Source organism: Sphaeramia orbicularis, chromosome 17, assembly GCF_902148855.1.
Source record: "Sphaeramia orbicularis chromosome 17, fSphaOr1.1, whole genome shotgun sequence".
Taxonomy (NCBI): domain Eukaryota; kingdom Metazoa; phylum Chordata; class Actinopteri; order Kurtiformes; family Apogonidae; genus Sphaeramia; species Sphaeramia orbicularis.
Window position 1 is genome coordinate 6,762,679 of NC_043973.1, and position 23,015 is coordinate 6,785,693.

At 37.4% G+C, this 23,015-nt stretch overlaps 1 protein-coding gene across 5 annotated transcripts in view; it reads right to left on the bottom strand.

Moving 5' to 3' along the window:
* The window catches only part of esyt2a (extended synaptotagmin-like protein 2a), a 156,057-nt gene that overhangs the window by 41,142 nt on the left and 91,900 nt on the right, over positions 1–23,015 (bottom strand). For all 5 annotated transcript variants that reach the window (XM_030159732.1, XM_030159734.1, XM_030159733.1 and 2 more), the window contains exons 8-12: positions 14,173–14,228; positions 7,109–7,229; positions 2,490–2,666; positions 2,151–2,233; positions 961–1,009 (exon numbers count right to left, since the gene is read on the bottom strand). In XM_030159732.1, the coding sequence (XP_030015592.1) occupies positions 961–1,009; positions 2,151–2,233; positions 2,490–2,666; positions 7,109–7,229; positions 14,173–14,228 (486 nt within the window). The remainder of the gene's footprint in view (positions 1–960; positions 1,010–2,150; positions 2,234–2,489; positions 2,667–7,108; positions 7,230–14,172; positions 14,229–23,015) is intronic.

Below are 23,015 nucleotides of genomic sequence, written 5' to 3' on the forward strand. Positions count from 1 at the left end.
CCATTTAGTTCATCTTTTCAGTTTGTGTCTTATAAGGCTGTGCACATATTTCCTGTATTTTCTTATTTTTCTGTTGTATCTGAAGAAAAGCAAGTGAGAAACAAATATGTAAGCTCATTTCCCTGCAAAACTCTGCAAAAACAACAAACTTAGATTTGGCCTATGATTTTTGCACAGCGTTACTGTATATCCGGTACAAATGTAATGGATCATTGGGTGTTGATTTAAATGTTAAAAAAAAAAAAAAATCAAAACAAACAAAACATAAGATGCAGGTGTTCTTGATTAGTAACAAAGGTGAAATAGTTAAACAACTAAAAATACAGCAGCAAGCAACAATAAAGGGTTCAAACAGTGCTGATGCTTAAATGTGCACTTATGGAATTGCTGAAAACAATGACTGAAATGTTCCCATTAAGGAGGAGTAATGAGGCAGAAGTGGGACTTGAACTTGCAATCTTAAGAATACAATTCAAGTCCCTTACCAGTGAAATATTTGGAAACTATTTGGAGTCACGAGAACAAGTAAAATATAGTCAGGAACACAAAGTTCAAACAAAGACAAAAAATATTAATCTAAAATTTTAGTTTATGCTTTGTTAAACATGTACTTTTAAATACATTTTGTAAATTAAGCTTTGCTGCATTGTTGTTAAGTAGAATTCATAGGAGGATTTTAACCTGTGTCCTTTAAGTTGTTGAAAATCAATCTATGTGCTCTTTGTGTAACTGCAGGATATCCAGTTTTGCTACACTGAAGCTTTTATCAGAAAAAAATGAATTTAACAATGAATATGAAAATTTAACTCCAACAAAAAAAGACTTTATCATGGAAAAAAGTCACTGTAACCCACAGTGTTGAAACAACAAAGAGTACAAAAGTAAAATAATGTGCAAATCTCCCAGATTACAAGTTTTGTATAATGTTGGACACTGCTAAGAGGAAAATTTGTAAATTACCTCATCGGCCCTCTGGTCCTTCTGGAGCTCAGCCATGTCAATTGTCAGACTGAAAAACAATTCCACATTTTCACAAGGTGCCACTCGTTGGGTTCTGCTACAGAGTGCATCACTCATAGCAAACATTAGAATTTATGGAAAGCACAGGTAATCATATATAATATAATGTTTTAAAAGTAAATCTTGGTCAATTCATTTATAGAATTAATAAACTAATTTACAAGCTGATGCATTACAGCTGGGGACAGAACAGACTGAAGAGGGAAATTAATTGTATTAAACAAGTATAAAGATACAGCTTAACTTTATTGATCCCCATAGGTGAATTCACTAAGTATGAGCTGCAAAATGTTGCAACATAAGTTGATCCTCATTTCTACACTATGCACTTAAATTTATATTTTATATTATGTAAAAGAGGCAAAAAGTCATTAGGACAGAAGGCGGATACAGTTTTTACAAAAAGCAGTAGAATTATAGAGGGAAATTAGCATCGCTTTCCCAGCATAATAAGCCCCCTCAGTCAAACTGAGCGGCAAACCACATAGAAACATGGCTGCACTTAAAAGAGAAAACTATAAAGCTAGTATTAAAACAAATAACTAAATTACTACACTTTATTTTATGTTCTGGCCAACAGTAACTTATATGAAGGCAGTTAAATGGCTAACATGGCATTGTTTTCCTGACTCCTGTGAGAACACATGCCAAGATGGTACACTGGAAAGATAAGGAGCTCCACTTTGTATGTAAAGGACTGAAAACATCACAAAAATCATATTTATCAGTAAATAAAGTAACAGCTTAATGGAATATTAGCTAAAGAACAAGTGAAAAAGTAAGCAGAGCTTATTAATGCCCAGTCGCACAACACTGCATCTCTCCTAGTGGTAAAAAACATGCGTCCAATTTGACAGAGCATAGAGTCAACAATAGTGAGTAATGTGCAGCCAAAGATCAGCTACAGCTTTCAGCATGTTCCCCTGATGCAGTCACTACAGTACATGTATTAGATCTTAGGTGTTTATTTGCAGTGCATAAAACAGCTATTGTACAATGCAATGTTATATTTAAGTGTTTTTTTTTTTCCCATGTTCACATAATTGAAGCTGAACACTGCCTCTCCGTTAATGACATCGACTGACTGTGGTGTCATGTAAAGCCATATAAAGTTTGTTCAGAAGCTGCACCTTCCAAGGAAGTCATCTTTATCAGTGTCTTCATCAAACAGCTCAATCTGCAGATTCTGTCCTGAGTGCTCATACACCAAAGCCTGAACACACAAAAACACAAAAAACAGAGTGCACTACCTTTGTATTAGAATTACACATATGCATTTTGGCATTACGTTATGCAAAGAGGTGCCAATGGCTTTGCATGTTAATATTTAACTGTCTTTATTGAAAATCAGCCAGTGTTGTACTCCACCTAACAATGCACAAAATACACACACATACATTCACAATTTAATTAAAGGATGAACATATAAGATGCATTTTGGGACTTTCAGAGTGCTGACTGTCTCTCACCTCATACACTTCGTTCCATTTGGGGTTGACAGTCTCGTGAATGACTTTACTCTGGAACAGCTGTGTCCCCAATCGAATGACTCCATAAGGGTCTGATTTACCTTTGATCAGCCCGCCAAGGAATTTATCTTTACCCAGCAGGTCCTGGGCCTCAATGAAGTGGATCCGCAAGACACCCTGAGGACACAGACAAGGGTGCAGACCAGATTTTAAAATGTGATCTACATTCAATTGCATTTGCTAAAACAGACAAAAATGTTTGTAAACATAAGATGGAAAAAGGGTCCTGATCAGATTTTATTCAGCTCAATAAGGCCATATCTACAAGTCTAGCTTGCATTATGTAGAGATTTTAGGTCAGTGTCAACCACGAGGCAAGAACCTCAACTCCAAAATGAAACCAATGCAGAACCATTTTAAAGCCTTTATGTCACTGATGGCTGCTGTGGTTGGTTCTAAAAAGTTCTGGCTCCCATAGACAAACACTGAACGTCTCCAACAAGTCAATAACTCATTCTGGTCTCATATATTTTATTTGGAGTCTCTAATAAGGGATCTATTCATTTATTTTAGAATGTTTCCTCCACTTTTGGAGTTCCATTCATGTAAACAAACTTGACTTCAGATTATACAAGTGAGTAACCCTGTTACACCTAATGTTAAAAATGGCATTTGGTATATGTTTATGTTGCCTTTGACATTGCAGTTTAATTTGACATTGCTGTTGTTAAGTTGTTAACAAGTTGTTAAGTGTTTGCTCCTGGAGGATTCTTGGGTTCTGTAAATTGATGTGAGAGTCTGGTTTGAACCAGCTCTACATGTAAAGAGTCATGAGACAACTTTTGTTATGATTTGGTACTATATAAATAAAATTTGATTGACTGATTTTTGTTCTCATTTGGAATTTGAAAGAACATTAGATTTACTGTTTTAAGGCATTTTAAATGTAAAGCTAATCTTATATTGTTTGTATGGAAGTAAAAACTGCAATTACTTGCCAAGTAATAATTATTTGCCAACTATTTTTTGACCATTTCTGTAAGAAAAAAAGACAAATTGTCCAATTTCAGTATCATACATTTGAAAGGTTTCTGGTTTCTTTACTATTCTATGCACAGCAAAGTGAATATCCTTGAGTTGTGAACCAAAGAGGACAATTGAGGATCTCATCTTGGCCTGAGAGGAAAATGATGCTTTTTTACAATTTCAATATTTTTCTGACAGTTAACTATAAAAAACAAAAAACATCATAGACCAAGAGTCAAATTTGATACATTACAGATAAATAAAGATAAAGGAGGTGTGGCATTGCCAAATTTTAAGGAATATTTTCATGCAGCACAAATTAGACCTATAATCTGCTGGTGTGACAAAGTCTATGTATCCAAATGGAAAAATGTAGAACAATTTGTACAAGGAAGGGAAATTCAAAGTTTCATTGGAGATAGAGAAGAAACAATAAGTGTAATAACCCAGATGGGTAGTGTCAACCGATTTACATTAAAGCTGTGGTTTAATATAGTACATAAATATAAACAGGAGAAAGAGCTTGGAATACTTCAGTGGATAGCATATCACAGATGCTTTACCCCTAGTTCTCATGACCAAAAATTTAAACAACAGAGTAGAAACTGCATAACAGCATTATGTAGAATTAACAAAAAATGGGAATTTCTTGAGTTTCCAGGAGATGAAATAAAAATAGGATTTAAGTAACCATGACCATTACAGGTACTTGCAAGTAAAGGACTTTTTTGACAAAGAAGTAAAATGCAAGTTAAACCTGGATGAAAATGGTTTCATTAGAACCCTGGTTGAAACCTTCAATTCAAAGAAGTATAGAATCATATCTACAATGAACATGGAGAGAAAAGGGAATACAACCACATATGCAAACTGAAATGGGAAAGAGAACTGGGTGTGAATATTTCAGAAGATGATACAAAAATAAATAACTAATATAAATAATAAACATTTGGCGAACACAGCAGACATCTACATCATCACAGGTTTGTTGGAAGAACTTGATTAGATTCTTTGTCACATCCTGGATTAGAAATAAACACACATCAGTACCACAGCCATGTTGGAGAAAATGTGGAGATATGAATGTAGACCATTCTCACGTATTTTGTTTTTTTCCTAAACTTTTCATTCAAATAGGAATCGGACCAACATGGAACAATTCAAAATAGAAATAAATGGCAGTCCTATTGAGAGAGTATTGTCCATCAGATTCCTGGGGGTCCACGAGGTCCATGAGTTCTTAAATTTCAGGAGCCATATTGATGAGTTAAAAAAAATAGGACCAATGGCCCTGTAGCTTACCGACCAAATTAAAAACTTTGGGAAATGTATCCAGATGCCATGTATCACCCAGTTATGTGTATTTATTATATTACAGAAATAGCCCATGTTTTGGTCATATTCTGATCAGATCTGTAAAAATTCAAATTCCAACTTGATATCATTGATACTTACTGATTTATTGTACCAATCCACTTCCTATCTGTTATTTGAAAATTTTTCAAAGTCGCACCAAATCCAGAATCAGATCCGGGTCAAAATAATTTCAATGCCTTGCGTTGACATCGTCATAAAGAAGCTGTATACCAAGTTTGAAGTCAAGCAGAACTGTAGTTTCAGAGAAGACGACGATTGAAATTTTTCCCAATAAGAGCCCATGTGAAATTTTCCGTAAGTGCCCGGATCCAGAAGAAGATCCTGATCAGCATGTGGCCATTATGTTTTGGTCATCCCCACCATCAGGGCTGTACTGTAGAAATTTGAACTTGACATCATTTATATTTACTGAGTTATTGCATCGATCCACTTCCTATCTCTTATAATGGGGAAATTTTTCAAAGTCGCACCAAATCCAGAATCAGATCTGGATCCAAATAATTTCACTAACTTTTTTTGACATCATCAAAAAGAAGCTGTATACCAAGTTTGAAGTCAATCGGAATTGTAGTTTCGGAGAAGAAGACGATTGAAATTTTTGTAACGGACGACAGACGACGATGACGGCAGAGGATGATGACAGACGACAACGACAGACTATGACAGACGACAACGACGACGGACGCCACATGACAATAGCTTGCGGCCTGTCGGCCGGTAAGCTAAAAACCTATCAAAATATGTTGGATTATTTTTTAAATTGAGGCATTTCCTACCCAATGAAGTACTCCTTACATTATACCAGTCTCTATTTGAGCCTCATCTGAATTATTTTAACATTATTTGGAGCAATGCATTTCCCAGTCACCTGGGGAAATTGCTGAATTTGCACAAGAAAATCATGCGTGTCATATCTTGGTCCGCATTTGATGCCCTCTGATCCACTCTTCTGTCCCTATGGCTTTCAGAAAATTACTGAAGTCAATATATTTCATAATGCTTGCACAATGTATTCTGTTGTAAATATGCTCAACGACAGACTTTGTGACTTAATATCAATTTCTCTTCCTTCACATGCCTAACAGACTAGTAAAAAGCATCATATTAAGGGAATAAAATGGAAACTCAAATGTACTAGTCTCAGTATAGTTTGCAAAGGTCCGCAGGTATGAAATAATATAGATAAAGATGTTTAAATGTCTCCAACTGTACATATTTTTAAAAAGAGATTTAGCAGGCAACTGCTACTGGAATGTGCTCAAATATGAATTAATACTGTAATCCCTTTCTTTGCCTATATGTAATTTGTTTTAAGACTGTTGGTGACAAGACCACTTGGACCTTGTTAAGAGTAGGGCCTAGATAAGTTTTAGTTTGGGGAATTAACATTATTATTAATATTAACATTATTTCATTTTGTGTATGTGAGTGTGTGTGAGTGAGACTGTGGATCAATGTGCTGATCATGTAAACCTGTACTGTGTGAAACTGTGGATGTTTGAAAAGGGGGGGCATTTTTGGGTTTGTCTTACTGTAAAATGTGTTGCGCTATTTTTATATGTGGTATTTATTCTTTGTGTCTGGGCAACTCTCAAAAGCTGATCAGCTTCCCAGGGTGTCCCTTTTCACATAATGTAAATGCAAAATGTAATGTTCTTATACTTGGATCTTTTAACATATATGTGAATAAATATGTGAAAAAAAAAACTGTTGACCCATAAGATAAGGACTCAAGAAGAACAACGTGGAGAAATGTGGGAATGTGGGAGAAACGGTCTGTTTATATAACAGGATAAGGATGACCTTATTGATAACAACACTGGAGCATACTATAGAGACATGGCAATCCACTATCGTCTTTTTCTTTTGAGGTTTGTATTTCTTTTTTTTTTTTTTTTGTCTTCCTTCTGTATGCCCATATCTGCTACATGTTCTTAAAAAAAGAAACACTAAAAAGAAAGTGTTAAAAAAAAAACAAACAAACAAAAAAACTGATTAATCAAGGAAATAATCAACAGATTAATAACAATGAATAAATTCTTAATTGCAATTGTAGTTTTGATTCATGTTGATCCATGGTTATCCTGAAGCACTTCATAGCTGAACAAACATTTGTTAATTTTCTATCCCTCCGTCACCCTAGAGCTGCATCAACAGCATACGTGCAGTATATTAGGCAGTGTTCATTTTAGAATTCAGCTTATAAATTGTATTACCTTAGGCATGGGGAAGCGGAGTTGGGCTAAGTGGGCCTCTCCAACCAGAGGGATGGTGATACGATTAGGCAGCACCAGGTGGCTGTGGATGATGTCCTGGATGATGCTGTCACTCAAACCACTGAGATAAATGAAATAGAGAAAGCAGAAATAGAGAAAAAGGGGGGGGGGGGGGCAACAGAGAAAACAAGGGGAAAGAGAGAGAGACAGGACAATTCAAGAAGAGATGAGAAAGAAAATGGACAAGAAGTGAATAGAAGAAATATGTGTATTGGAAAGAAAAGGTTGGGAAGGAAACAGAAAGAAGAAAACAGAATGAGACAGGACAGAGAGACATGAAAAGGTAAAAGACATTACAGTTTTACAGCAGGGTTCACAGCTGAGAACCAATTCAACACTTAACTGGTTATAATGTGTGTAACACCTCTCTGAAGGCTAAAGTAACCAACCTTGCTCTTTTAGAGTTACTTGAAAAAATTAAAATGTCTGAATGCCTCATCCTGATTCTCACACCCAACAGACTAAAGCATACTGTCCATATAAGTGTGACTGCAACCTGGCCGATGACATGTACAGATTGCTTGTGATTGACAGATATGTGTCTTTTATTTCACTACTTCCTTTTCCTTGATGAGGCTATGATCTCAACTGTCAGATTATTTGCAGATTGCACCTCATCTCCTCTAGAGGGCAGGAGCACACAGCATTCAAATAGCTGGCCTTCAACTGACCTAACACTGAAGTCTGGGTTGGTTACACAGAGACATTTTACAAGAGATCAACAACATTTTTGTGCTCAAATGCTGATTCATCATCTGCTCACTTCACTTTCAACATGTAACTATGTCCAGGTGGAAGTTGGATGATGCAATTCTATTTGTAAACCCGTCTTTCAAATCTATGAGCTGATTTAATTTAAAGGTTCAAATAATTCTTATACATAACATATTTACATAGACAAAAATATGCAACCACAGGGAAGACCGTCTGAACAACTGAATTGATTTTGTGTATGCATGGAATGACAGTGTTGTTGTTCTTGCCCTTGTTATTGTTGATCAGAAAGCAGAATTTATGATGAGAAGTACCCCAAGGATCCAGTTACCCTCACCCAGGACAAGGTTACTATGGCCCCACCATAGAGCCACAACTGGGGGCGGGGCTCATCAGCAAGTGGCTGGTGTTCTGGCCTTTCCCTCATGGGACCCAGCCCTCCAACCACCACCCACAGGAGGGCAACTCCTTCAAGCTGGGATTGAGTTTCCTGATTAGTGACCATATATGATGAATAACACACATATGACAGGGTCTGGATACAAATGCATCATTGTGTTATGTAGGGACTGCCTTGGTTGTGTGTGCTCCTTTCTGACCGTCAAACACTACAATCAGCTCCAGTTGTTGTTAATCAGTTGTGCATTGTGTTGTGTCCCATGTAGTGATCCACTATCTGTCCAGCTGTATTCAGTCCAGTCTGTCTGTTGAATGACATAATATCTACATTTACCTTCAAATATCACCTTTAACAGTGGTATTCCAGAAAATTGAAGATCATCTTCATTTGCAGACCTATTCTGACAACATATGCCATAACAAGACATTTTTATTGTTAATTTCAAGTGCAGCAAATGATGTAACCGGGATGTTGATTTCAAAATGATCTACTGTCCAGCCCTATGGTCATGCACATGCATAGGGCATTAATACATGCTTTAAGATAACAAATAAAGAGCCAGTATGTTACCATTAAGTATGCTGATAAACAAATACTTAATGTCGACTATGAATACATAAATATAAGGCATTACTGTTAAGATTGTTATTATGTGACCTCAGGTTTTCCTGAGGGAAAAATTATTAGTAAGGTGACATGTATGAGAGCTGCCTTCTCTCTGACACACACACGCACACTGAGTGAGGAGGGTGGGGTAATTGGGTAGTGCAGTTGGATCTCACACAGACACACACATATGTAGACACAATAGTGTTTCCCTACAAACTTGTCAAACAAGGAAAACAACATTTCACAGGGCGGAGTCTCTTGAAAACCACAGCTTCTGAGGTGAAAACAAACAACGAAGGGGCAGGAAACAGCACACAACACAAACACACTATTCTACAACATCTCTGCCATGGCCCTTTCTTGTTAATCAGTTCTGCTTTTACTGTTTTTTCCACATTTGCATGCGTCATACACATACCAGGGGAACAAGGCTGCATTTCAATCGAGGACGACAGTAAATACCACAGAAGAACTTATCAGAGCCACTCCCACATGCCAATCTATCTACACAGTAAGGTGATCTGATTTTGATATCAAAATGTTAACATTTCAGACAGCCATCACAGGATGTCATATCTCCCACCTCAAGACTGAACAGTGGAAAAACAAGAAAATACTGGGGAAAACAAGTTGTGTTTTATGGAACTGAAGTTTTAAAAGATTAGACTTTCATTCAGCTCCCTCTAAGAAAATTCTTATTTATATAGCTTTCACCAGACATTGACAGAATGGACATAATTCTGGCACACAAACAAAGTCAGATGAAAGCATGTTACAGCACTACAGTCTTTCTGTAGTCTAGAGAGAGTGAGCAGGCTGATTGCTTGTCTGTAATTTGTACTTTCATGTGAAACAGAGCGCTTGACAGAAGTCCTGTCTGAAAATGCTTCATCCAAATCCAGCCAACATCACATTCCTGTCTGCAGCTCATGTTTCTATAAATACCAACACTTAGCAGGGAAAATAAAGGTCATAATCCATTCTGTGATCCAGTGGTTATTGTAATGAATTCAGCAGCAGGGCCTCAGAAGCTGAAGGGCTGCTCTGACTGTGTCCTCTGGGAGCATCTCCTTAGTGCACTCATTTTATCTTCTCATTTTACAACAGCAAAAAAAAAAGCACAGAACACTGCTGTAGTTTTGCTTTTCCTATTTTTAATCACTGCTAAAAAAATAAAATAAAAATGTGACGTTATGAAAAACAATGAACTTTTTCTAAACAATGAAGGCTTTGTCATTTACTGTTCTCCACTGTCTTTAGCATTTGGTATACTTACATTTCTATAAGTAGTAAAAGTTATGATTTGTGGTATTTCTACTTTACTTAACAAATGAACAAAAATTGTAAATTTCAAATAACACCTGATGTTATATCAAAGATGTCAGTGTATTGTAATAAATAAATATCTATGATAGTGATGTTGTCAACACCAGAGGTGGAAAGTAACAAAGTTTAAGTACTTCGTTACTGTACTTAAGTAGATTTTTTAGGTATCTGTAATTTACCTGAGCACTTATTTTTCTGGCAACTTTTTAGTTTTACACCCTACATTTTTACATAAATATCTGTACTTTCTACTCCTTACATTCTCAGAATACGCTTGTTACTTTCTCAAAATAAATGGATGTGACAAGTACATAAAATACGTGGCTTCAGAGAGGGAAAATCAGTGTCACAGAGAGAAGGGAGCACAGGCTGTGCACAGGGCCATGTACCAGAGTCCTGCATAGGTCCACTTTTTCCACACTTTTTCACCTGTACCTGCAAAGCTGAGTAATGCAACCCGACCCATGATTAAATGCATTGTCCACACAGTAGCTCACTTTTAAGGGCTTTATTTTTGGCTAACATGCATGTCATCCAAAAATGTCTAATATGTGCTGCTCAATGATGTCTATGGCCAGATGTAAACAGAGGTGAAGCTCACTTCAAAATAAAACAAACCGGCTGTAGATCGACCATGGTCAAATTAGATGATCATCGTCATTAAATGTCCTTGCAAATTATTTTCATCCAAGAATCTTCTTTTATTTTTTCTCGTCCTTGCCCGCTACCTGCCCGCATTTCGTTTAATTTTACCCATCTCCATACCCATGAAAATTCTTTTTTTTTTTTTTCTTTTTTTTTTTAAACCCGTCTGCGCATATTTTTGCCGGTACCTGTCAGGTACCCGACCTGATCAGTACCATTCATTGTGGAATTAGACTAGAATTAGAATTAGAAACTTATATCATTTTGCCTGGTTAAATAAATATTGTTTCATTCATGGCAAAAAATGCAGCCTTACTTTTTACTTTTATACTTTATTAGAATTGAGAAGTTGTGCTTTTTTACTTTTACTTAAGTAAAGGAGTTGAATTCGTACTTTGACTTTTACGAGAGTATTTTTTCACACAAGTGAAGTACTTCTACTTAAGTACAGAATGTGAGTACTTTTGCCACCTCTGGCCAAGACCACTGAAACCAATACCAACTCATGACAGACTTTGAAGAATCAGTATTTATTACTTTTTGTAGCTTAAAAACGTGTCCTGTCCCAATAATCTGTCACAAAGATTTCCCTTGATTAGCTATATCCTCCATTGTATGCTGACTAAAGGAGGCATTTTGAACTGGCAACATGTCCAGGGTGTACCCCACCTTCGCCATAAGTAACTGGGATAGGCTCCAGCGACCCCCATGACCTTAGTGAGGATAAAGCAGGTTCAGAAAATGAATGAATTAAAGAATGAAAAGTTAAAAATCTGACAAACAACTGAAAGCATCTCCCTGAAATACATGTGGTGTAAGACAGGTGTAGAAATTCCTCAAAAGTTTTGGCATATTAGCTAACTATTTTTGTGAGCGCCACTTCAACTACAATTTGTTATGATTCCTAAGTGCTAATAAAAGTTGAAATGGTATAAGCCATCTCAGTAACTGTTGAACTTGATTGTTTACGCCGTTAATATCTTTTGTGTCATTTACACTTTACTTTTTTTGCATGGTTTGTCTTATACATTGCTTTAGTCTTGTATCTTCCAATCCATTTTAACCTTGCTACATATTTTGAATTGTTGTTGTCATGCCTTTTGTGTCGCTTTTGTCTTATTTCTTTTCAAAAGATATAACAAGACGAAAATTTAAAATGATGCAAAAGCCCATTTTATCTCATTTCATCATTTACAAACAACTTAAAACCACAAAAAAACATCTGGTTTGTTTAACTTGTACTCAGGACTGCAAATCAGCCTTTAAATACTGATTAAAATAATAATGTGAAATGTACTAATATGGATTGCTATGTTTACCACAATCAATGCTGCACTGACCGTGGCAACATGTTTGGTGCACAGTCCAACTTGACATGTAGTATACATTACTTTTATAAACTTCAATGTATTTTATGAATTGAATCCTGATCCATTATTAAAACCAAGGGTACCTGGGTATTTTGAAAGAATTTGGTAGAAGCACAATTTTTGCACATGCTTAAAAAAAACTAGTGCATTGACTCGTGGGAATCCACAGGGTCTAGAAGCAGTAGAGTTCATAAAATGGGGAGCTGAGCTAAGATTACTGGTGTAACCCACAAATTAGGAAAAAATATAATGGCTCTCATTTCGTTTTGTATCGAAATCAAAAGTAACAGGTTCATTCATAGCTACCTAATATATTTCTTTGAAAGGGCTTTACATCAATACTGTATGACTTCATCACATTCACATTACTTGATGACTTGACAAAATTTACTGGTGTAACACACAGATGAGGAAGAAATACAATGGGCCTCATTACTTCCGCCAGGAGGTATTGTGATCAGTTTGCTTTGTGTTTGCGTGTTTGTTTGCGCGTTTGTTTGTTTGTTAGCAAGATAACTCAAAAGTTATGGAAGGATTTGCATGAAATTTTCAGGAAATGTTGATACTGGCTCAAGGAAGAAATTATTTAATTTTGGTGGTGACCGGGGGGGGGGGGGGTCGGTCTTGGCGGGGGTCTGCACTCTCCGAGTGCTTTTCTTGTTTTGTTATGGATTGAAATCCAAAGTAACAGGAAAGAATGCATTCATAGGTACCTAATATATTTCTTTGAAAGGGCTTTACATCAATACTGTATGATTTCATCACATTCATCACATTCACATTACTTCATGACTTGATAAAACTTACTGGTGTAACACACAGATTAAGAAGAAATATAGTGGGCCTCATTTTGTTATGTATGAAATCCAAAGCAACAGAAAAGAATGCAATCATAGTGACCTTAAATATTTCTTAAAAGGGCTTTACAGTAATGTTACTGTATGACTTCATCACATTCACATTACTTGATGACTTAACTAAGATTACTGGTGTAACACACAGATTAGGCTAAGTATAGTGGTGTAACACAGAGATTAGGAAGAAATATAATGGACTTCATTTTGTATTGACATGGACGTGGACCACAGACGTTGACACAGGACTGAAGTTGATGGTTTATTGCAACTCAATCCCATCCTGTGTGTGGATCTGAACTCCGGTCTGTCTGATCGGAGTCTGCACAGACTGTCACAGTGTTACAGCGCGGGGGGGTGGGGGGTCTGGAGGAGGATGTTAACAGGCCGGGTCTGACTGGGGACCTGCGGAGTGGAACTGGGCCACAGTAAGAACCAGACTGACCTTGTTAATGTCTGATGACAGCCAGACCCCCCTTCATGCGGTTGTGAATGGACTCATCCGCAGGCCGTCTGTTAACCCATTGTAATTTTAAAAAGTAATAACTCCAAAAGTATTGGTCATATCAATTTGCAGTTTTCTTCTGTCTGGTCCTTGACCCAAAACACAGAAGTACTCCAAAAGGCACAGGCTAGCTCTCTCCAGTTTTTCAGTTATAAAGCAGACACACATACACGCACACACACAGAGGTCACTTGGCTTTTATAATATAGATAAGGTTTGCAGTAGTGGCAACACCTGGAGTACGTCTATTATTTTAACACTGTACTTTAGTATGACCCAAACTGAGCAGGTGCACATTAAGTAAACAGTTACACACAAAACAGACACACAGTTACATGACATCTCTCTCGCACTCTGTCATACACACAGTTGCTTGAAACCATATCTGCCTTCAGAATTAAACATGTGAAAATGCAACTTGGCCGTGATAATAAAGGAATCATAAAGTAAACCCAAAAATATGACTTTCTGAACACATCTGCAGATATGCTGAGCAACAAATGATCCACACACTGAAAAAGATGAACTATTCTGAGATGTAGCACACAGGCTGTGACACAGCTTTACATGCAGTCACTTACTTGACACCAGGAATATCCAGCATGTTTGTGAGTCCTGTCCAATTTATATCCAGCAGCTGAAAGAAAATGGTGAGATACGATTAAGATTAACTAGCAACTAATAGACACAAGGAGATACAAAAATATTTACTCAGTCTCTTAGGATCTGAAGAGACTTGAGGACAAGAAATTTGTAGTCCTGAAGACACTATGAAATAAAAACAGCACAAATATCCATGAAAACAAGACAAATAAGATGTAAAACCTCAAGAAAACATGAATTAAATGTGGTCATAAGGTGATGATTTCTGTAGTCACCTGGCACATAAAGAACACTTCAAGCAAGTGATAGAAGTTTTTTTGTAAATTCAGTAATTTTTCAAAACAATTTTACTGTTACATTACACATTTACTAATGTGATTGCAAGCCAGTACGTTAATGGAAGTGCATTTATTACCTCCGCCAAGGAGGTTATGTTTTTGCCAGGGTTTGTTTGTTTGTTTGTCTGTTTGTTTGTTTGTCTGTCCGTTAGTGTGCAACATAACTCAAAAAGTTACGGACAGATTTGGATGAAATTTTCAGGGTTTGTTGGAAATGGGATGAGGAAGAAATGATTAAATTTTGGTGGTGATCGGGGGTGGGGGGGCCCACGGGGGGGGCCACTGATCGTTAGTGTGCAACATAACTCAAAAAGTTATGGACAGATTTGGATGAAATTTTCAGGGTTTGTTGGAAATGGGATAAGGAAGAAATGATTACATTTGGTGGTGATCGGGGTGGGGTGGCCCACGGGGGGGGGCCACTGATCAGCCTTGGCAGAGGTCTGCGCTCTCCGAGTGCTTCTAGTTGTTGGAATGGTTCCTTCTGAAATTTAAAAGGTTGTTTTTCTAGATTCCTAAATGTCATATTATCAGGGTCCAATACACGTTAGTGTGGATAGAGGTTAGAAGTTGTGAAAATTTTGTGTACGTAAGATCCATTGTATAATAGAGGAATAGAACCTGGGAGTTGGACGTTGAAAGTATGTAAAGTTTCACTTTCGTTTCATGGCAGCATTAGTTACGTTAGTTAAGGACCACACCCCCACGTATATAACTGCTGCTTAACACCTGCAATAGTATTTCAATAACACAGGCTACTTGGAATTTGCATCTGTAGAAGTGGCATAAAAGCTGCTTTAAGTATGTGCTTGTGTTCCTTTTCTTCAGTCATTCTGCTTTACTGTGTGTTAGGTGTCAAAACATGGTGGAATAAGCGAAAAAGACAAGGAGAGGAATTGGAAGTTTTACAGATCACTATGTACATCAGTCAGAGATTTAGGATGTTGAACAGTACAAACTATGTACTGCATGTCTTGTGGCAATAAAGAACGTGTGTCAAATTTGAAAAACATCTGACAAACAGTCTTCGAGAAATGGGTTGGACAAAAATCTCAGAATTCATATATGATGAAAGGGTCTGAAAATACTCTTCAAATAGCTGTATTGTATCAACCACAAGAAGGGGGTTAGAAAGGATTTTCCAGAAAACCTTTTGAAGAATACATTCACTGTGCCTCTGTGCACCTTTTAACACTTTCTTACAAAATTACAAAATGTGAAAAATATTCAAAAACAACTTATTTTAATTTGAGAATTTTTGACTTGGTCTCAAATAATTCTTTGAAAACTCACAGAGTATCTATCTTGTACATTCTTGAATAGTGTTAAACATAACCTTGGACAAAATCAGTAACAGCAATGACTTTGGGGCTAAGTGCATTGGGGTGCTTAAAACCTGTTATAATTGCAATACTATTTACAGTTTTCTGTGACAGAGCTTTCATGTCCACATAGAGCAGTGAGACTCTTCAGCCCCTCTCCGAGTATGATAACAATCCTTTGACATTACAAGTTACCCATAATTACAATGTGTGCACATTCACACAGACAGTAAAAACAAACAATGCAGGCTGCAACTTGTTCTCCTTCACATAGTTGTAGAGCCATAATAGTGTTTCTTTTTGAATTTTTCCTCTAGGACTGCCTGCATAACATCAAATACTTCACATGATATCAATGCATAAAAATTTCATTTCACCTAATTAGTTTGAATTACTGCATTCCACCTAAAATCAAATGTACTGAAATTAATAGCTTTCATTTTGCTGTAATGTAATGACATTCAATCTTTTCTTCTATACAGTGTCAGAAAAGGGGATAAGATTTCATGTATTAAGACTTGAATCAAAATCTCCTATAACATTTTGTAGAAACTGACAAACGACTGTGATATTTTTTATTAGAAACAGCATTAATAAAAATATTTGCATATTAATTTTCCGTTAATAGATAATACATTACAGCTCTAAAATTCTTTCCTGTAATAACAAACTGTTTAATAACATAATTTGCTGTACATTTAAAAAGACACTAATGAAATCCTGTTGTCCACTAAAACAGGGATCCCCAACCCCCGGTTCCTGGACCGGTACCAGTCCGTGGATCATTTGGTACCGGGCCACAAAGAAAAAAAATTGTGGTTAATATTAAAGCAATTTTTTCCATTAGTCTTGCGGAGATTTTATTTTGAAAAGCGACCGTTTCTGCCTTCACCTCACAACCACTCTTGACTCTGGTGCACCATTTCATGAATCAGTATCACAAGCTAAAGAAATGAGAACTTTTTCGGGAAGAAACAAGGAAACGATGGGTCTGCAGAAGGGTCACAGACTGCCTGCAAACAGAAAGCTGCATTTATACGGAAATATCATGATTCCTGTCTAAGTCACAAGTTCATCGCAACAGGTGACACACAAGCACCTCAAAACTGCTTTGGCACATCAATCCATGTTTGAGACAGCTTCAAACCTCTTTGCATTCTGGATTAAAGTCAAGGCAGATAATGCGGATATTGCCACAAAAGCCCTGAAAGTCCTTCTTCTGTTTCCAACCTCATATCTTTGTGTGGCTGGGTTTTCTGCAATGACAGCCACCAAGACAAGAATCCAGAGTAGACTGGATATACGGAACACAATTGGAATGCATGTCTCCCATCACCCCCAGATGGGACCATCTAGTTGCAGGGAAACAAGTCCAGGGTTCCAACTGATTCTGCATAAGGGTGAGTTGATGTTATTCTGTAGAATCATTGTAATTGCCTGATATACAGTGCAAGTGTTTCAGATTACATGCTCTGAACTGACAAAGGTTTTTGTTACTTGAACCCTCGCACCTCTACCCAGTCCGCGGAAAATTTTCATGCATGAAACCGGTCCATAGTACAAAAATGGTTGGGGACCACTGCACTAAAAGACTTAAAGACTTATTTTTGCTCAGTTAGAAGATGACTACTTTGACTTTGATTCATATGTATGATAATCACTCTAACAACAACTTAAAATATAGCTGCAAGTCACAATTTGTGGGTTTCAGAATTGCATCGGTCACTAAAAATTAAACCTGTGAGCAGCAACAAATGTTTGAACATTCTATTGTATAAGGAGAAGTTTTTTTTAATTTTCACTTGTGGTCATGGTGCAAAGATTCATGTCTCTAGGTAGTTCACTCTCGTAGAAGAATGAGCAGAAGTATACTACCGGTCGAAAGTTTTAGAACACCCCAATTTTTCCATTTCTTTATTGAAATTCAAGCAGTTCAAGTCCAATGAACAGCTTGAATGGTACAAAGGTAAGTGGTGAACTGCCAGAGGTAAAAAAATAAATAAATAAATAAATAAAAAAAGGTTAAACAAAACTGAAACATAATGTCCATTTCAGAATTATACAAAAAGGCGAACAAGAAATGGGTTAACAACTTAAAGTAGTTCTGCAGCAATGGAGGTTGATCAAGCCTTGAAAGTTGGTGCTACCAATTCCTACAGGTGTCCCAACATTTCTTAATTACTTACAACCCCCTCTGTCTGTATAAAAGTAGTGTTTGAACACACTTTGGTACCATACTGTTGTGAACATTATTTGAACAGTATTGTACTGCAGAAAGTAGTGTGTTACTGTAAAAATGGCGAGGAAAATTAGATTAACGATAGAAGAGAGACAGACCATCATAACACTTAAAAATGTAGGTCTTTCCTACAGAGAAATTGCCAAGAAAGTCAAGGTGTCCATAAGTACAGTTTCCTTCACCATCAAAAGGCACTCAGAAACTGGGGGAAATGCTGACAGGAAGAGGTCTGGCAGACTCAAAGCCACAACAGAATCAGAAGACAAGTTTCTGAGAGTCAACAGCTTGCCTGATAGGCGACTCACTGGACAACAGCTTCAAGCACAGCTCAACAGTGGTCGTAGTAAGCAAGTCTCAGTTTCAACTGTGAAGAGAGGACTTCGAGTTACAGGTTTGATGGGTCAAGTTGCAGCAAGAAAGCCATTGCTGAGACTTCAGAATAAGAAAAAGAGGCTTGCCTGGGTCATGAAACACCACCAGTGGACTACTGAAGACTGGAAGAAGGTGTTGTGGACTGATCAAACAGCACTGTCCCTTATGTATTAGTCATCCTTTACCTTTGTCCTCTTTATCTTCATCTTCCCAGTGAAATATGCAGAGCTTGAACTTGTTTTTAGCTTCTATCAGTACTATTTGCAGTTAAAGCGTGCTATATTGCATATCTGAGTTGATCACATTAACACTAATGCTGTCAGCTGAACACTGTGTATGGACAGAGCAACAAAGAGACGAGCTGAATAATGAACATTTTGGTAAAACTGAATTTAAAGGAAAAAAATAAAATAAAACTAATAAAAAAAAATAAAACTAATAAGTAACTGATGTTACTTTAAAGTCATGTCATATAAACTTTTGCTGATAATTTTCTGTGAAAAAATATAAATATTGGTATGTGCCATGTGTTACGCCTCTGGCCTTGGGTTCCTGTTATAGACACATAAACCTAATTACGCAGCCATTATGTGAGGACATAAATGTATCTGTTTATGGCAACAGTTATATTTAATTGTGGCAACAAATGCTTGTATGAATGTATGTAAGCCCCACCATTTTATCCTGTCTGCTTTTTAGTTTGGGTTAGGTGTTCAGATGTGATAGTTAGGGTAAGGTGTTAGGGAATGCAGTATGTCAAAGTAATGTCCACACAAAGACAGCAAGACATGTATGCATGTGTGCAAGACGATTAAGTGTGAACATAAAGCTGGAAAAGCTTATGAAAGAGGCTTAAAGTGTCAAACTCTGGAAGCCCTTACACATAGCTGAAGCAAATGAAGAGTTCTGATGAAAACTGAAGTGTGGAAATATCATATTATATTTTATATATATAAATCTTGACATATCCTGTAAACTAGGGTGTGTCTTAAAAGTCAGTGAGTGTGCAGAGAGTGCTGTAAAGCTGAACCAGGATTTCAACCCTGTCCTCACTAAACAGGAAGAACAGCGACAATACCTGCTACAAGTGGTTGAGAATATGGCTCAGTCCAATAATCGAAGGGCTGGTGGTTTGAATCCCGCTCTGTCCTAGTCATGTACCATTGTGTCCTTGGGCAAGACACTTCACCCACCTTGCCTCTAGTGTATAAAAATGTAGTAATGTTCAGTAGTGGTCGGAGGAGCCATTTGGCATGAAATGCTAACCACACTTCCATCAGCTTGCCCCAGGGCAGCTGTGGCTACAAATGTAGTTTACCAGCACCAGAGCGTGAATGAATGAGAGTGAATGAATAATGGATCACCAGTGTAAAGTGCTTTGGGTACTTGGAAAAGTGCTATAGAAATCTAATCCATTAAAAATGAGGACAGTGCCGAGTAGAAACATTTTGAAAAAAAAAAAAAAAAGTTTCAATGGCACTAATTATGTTGTAAAAAATAATTGTAACCTTAATAAAGCTATTTCATTAAAATATTTGTACATATCAAATTATTACAGTGTAAAACATCATAAGGTCAATACATTTTGCTTTATGAAAACTAAGCTTGTTGTGCAGCACCACTTAAACAAATAGTACTGCTATAAAATTTTATAAAACATGTTTTTTTTATCATTTGGAACATTTTTGTAGGGTGGCCCATAAAAAATTCCAAACTTGATTTTTAAAACACACCCTATTATACACTCAAGAATATGCTTTTTTTTCTCTATGCTCACCACAGTGGAGTAGATATGTTTCTGTGTCCTATTGAAAGGAGACGTATGTAGGATTGTGGCCAAAACTGGTACTACAATCACATTCAAAATACTGTGGAGCGTGGTATCCCCTTTCCCTCCCCCCCGACAAGGGGTTGCCAGATCCAGCATGAGTGTCTACTGCAAGGAGCTACTGTGGCAAGCGACAAATCCTACATCAGTACCTATACCGGGCCCAGTCTCTTCACATGGGCCACGGTCTCTTCCCCTGGGACTGGGCCACGGTGTTTTCTCCTGGGCCGGACTGTAGTCTCTTCATCTGGGACAAAACAGCACAGCTTGGGCCAGGAGAAAACACCACAGCTTGGCCTGGGAGAAAACACTGCAGCTCAGGCCTGAAGAAGAATTGCGGCCCGGGCCCGCAGTCGCACCACCCGGTAAGAGCCATTGAGAGGGGGAGACCATGGGAGACCACAGGAGAGCCGGCGTTGGTCTTCAAGTTCTTCCCCACTTTCAGTCATCTCCATGTTTCAAAAGCATCTCCAATACATATCCTTGTTTCGTTTCTCACTTTGTCACGACATATTTAGGAATAAGAGGCCTTTAAGGTTTAGTAATGTCAGATATTTGTGGTCACAAATGTTCCAGCTGCAGCTGAGTGGGAACTGGCAACCTGGATGCCCAAATGCTACTGACTTGGTGATTGGGAGATAGGTGATGGGTGGAGCATCAGACCAAAACACAAAATGACAGCATAAACATTAATTAGGGGCTGACACTTAGCTTTTCAAATGCAAATATTCTGGCTGGACTACTACAGTCAGTGATATCAGTATTTGAAATGAACATAATTCCTTAATGTCTGGTGACAGTCAGGGCCATTTTATGATTACTTGGAACATAATTTTTACATACAATACCTTTAACACTGTATGTGGTCCATGATGGACCACATGTCTCTTTAACCCAACCTGGTCGAGGCAGACGTTTTTCCTCACCACTGTCACCAAGTGTTTGCTCCTGGACGATTCTGTTTCTGTCTCTTACTTGGCTTAAGATTGTGGTTTCGACCAGCTCTACATGTAAATTGTCATGCGATAACTTTTGTAATGATTTGGTGCTATATAAATAAAATTTGATTGATTGATTGACAATGCTGTTATGCTCAGCTGGCAACAGAAGGCAATGATCTGAATTGGTTCTTGAAAGTATGAGGGTGTGATCGATTCATCATTACCTGCCACATAAACACTACTGGTCAGAAGTTTTAGAACACCCCAATTTTGCCAGAATTTCAGTGAAAATGATGCAGTTTAATGTCTCAGTGTACTCTGAAATTAAAGCATAGAACAAACAAACAATTGAAGTTAAAAAAGAAATCATGGAATCAATTTAGAAACCAAAATGTATTCTAAACTTTTGACTCATCAAAGTAGCCACCTTTGGCAGATATAACAGCTGAACACACTCGTGGAATTCTTTCTACAATGGAAATCAAATATTCTTCAGAAAGTTCTTCCCAACTCTGTTGCAGAAGTTCCCATAAATGCATAGCACTTGTAGGTTGCTTTGCTTTCACTCTTCTGTCCTGTTCATTCCAAACCAGCTCGATGGGGTTTAACTCTGGAGACTGTGCTGGCCACTTCATGTTTTCAAGCGTACCATCTTGTTCTTTTTTCTTAAGGTAGTTCTGGCATAGCTTGGACTTATGTTTTGAGTCATTATCTTGCTGTAGGATGAACCCCTGGCCAACTAGGTCAGGGATTAAAGCAAAAATTTTTCATCTGACTGAAAATTTTCTTCTGGTCAAAATCATTGGCCACTATTAAAAATGATGCAATACAATACTACTATAGCGTACAAGTTTATATAGTCAAATTTGGCAATACTGTAAAACACACTGAATGGGAGAGTGTACAGGTGTAGAAGATTAGTAACATGAATAGAAAAAATGTCATGAGTGGTATTGGTGGGGGTCTGGGGGTCCTCCCCCAGAAAATTTTTAAAGCTTCAGGTCAATTTTGGTGCTCTCTGGTTAATTTTAAAGGGTATGAAAACCTTTGAAGCAAGTGAAAATAATAACTGGAAGAAAACTCACTTTTTCACTCAAAAAATGAGTGAAAAACTTTTTATTTAACAATTTAGGAACTCCTAAAACATAACTCCAACTCCAACAGCACATGAATTTTGGGGAAAATGTCTGTGTAAATGTAACCCTAACCAACTAATCTTCAGCTTCTCAGATTGATGGCGGATCAGGACTTACCATTGGAACCATACAGAATTTTCTTGTGGCAAACTACGCACATGCACGCACCAGGCTGCTTCATTTTTTTGCACCATGATCTAATTGGAGTTCCATCGTCTCCCTTCTCATCAAGCCATGCCCACCTTCATCTATTTTTCACGCATCTCTCAATAGTTACCACTTCAGCACCTTCCTCTACAAACGTGTCCATGATGTCCTATATGCTAGCCAAAATAATCTGTACGTCGTCAAACCTGCCCCCCCCCCCCCCCCCCCATATCATGTTCTCTTTTGATTGGAAGAAATTACTTCAACTGAAACAGAAATTATATTCTGTTACAGATACTCTCTGAGGGTATTTAAAATACAGTGGCTTTGCAAATACCAAGGGTGTTACTCATTCATTAGGGGGCCAAGCCCGCGGGGACTGGGGGACGCGTATGCCAGCATACGCGTTCCACAGTTCCAGCGGTGCTGTGGAACCCTATTGTTTTTGTACGGATTTTTATTATTATTATTATTATTATTATTCATCATCATTATTTT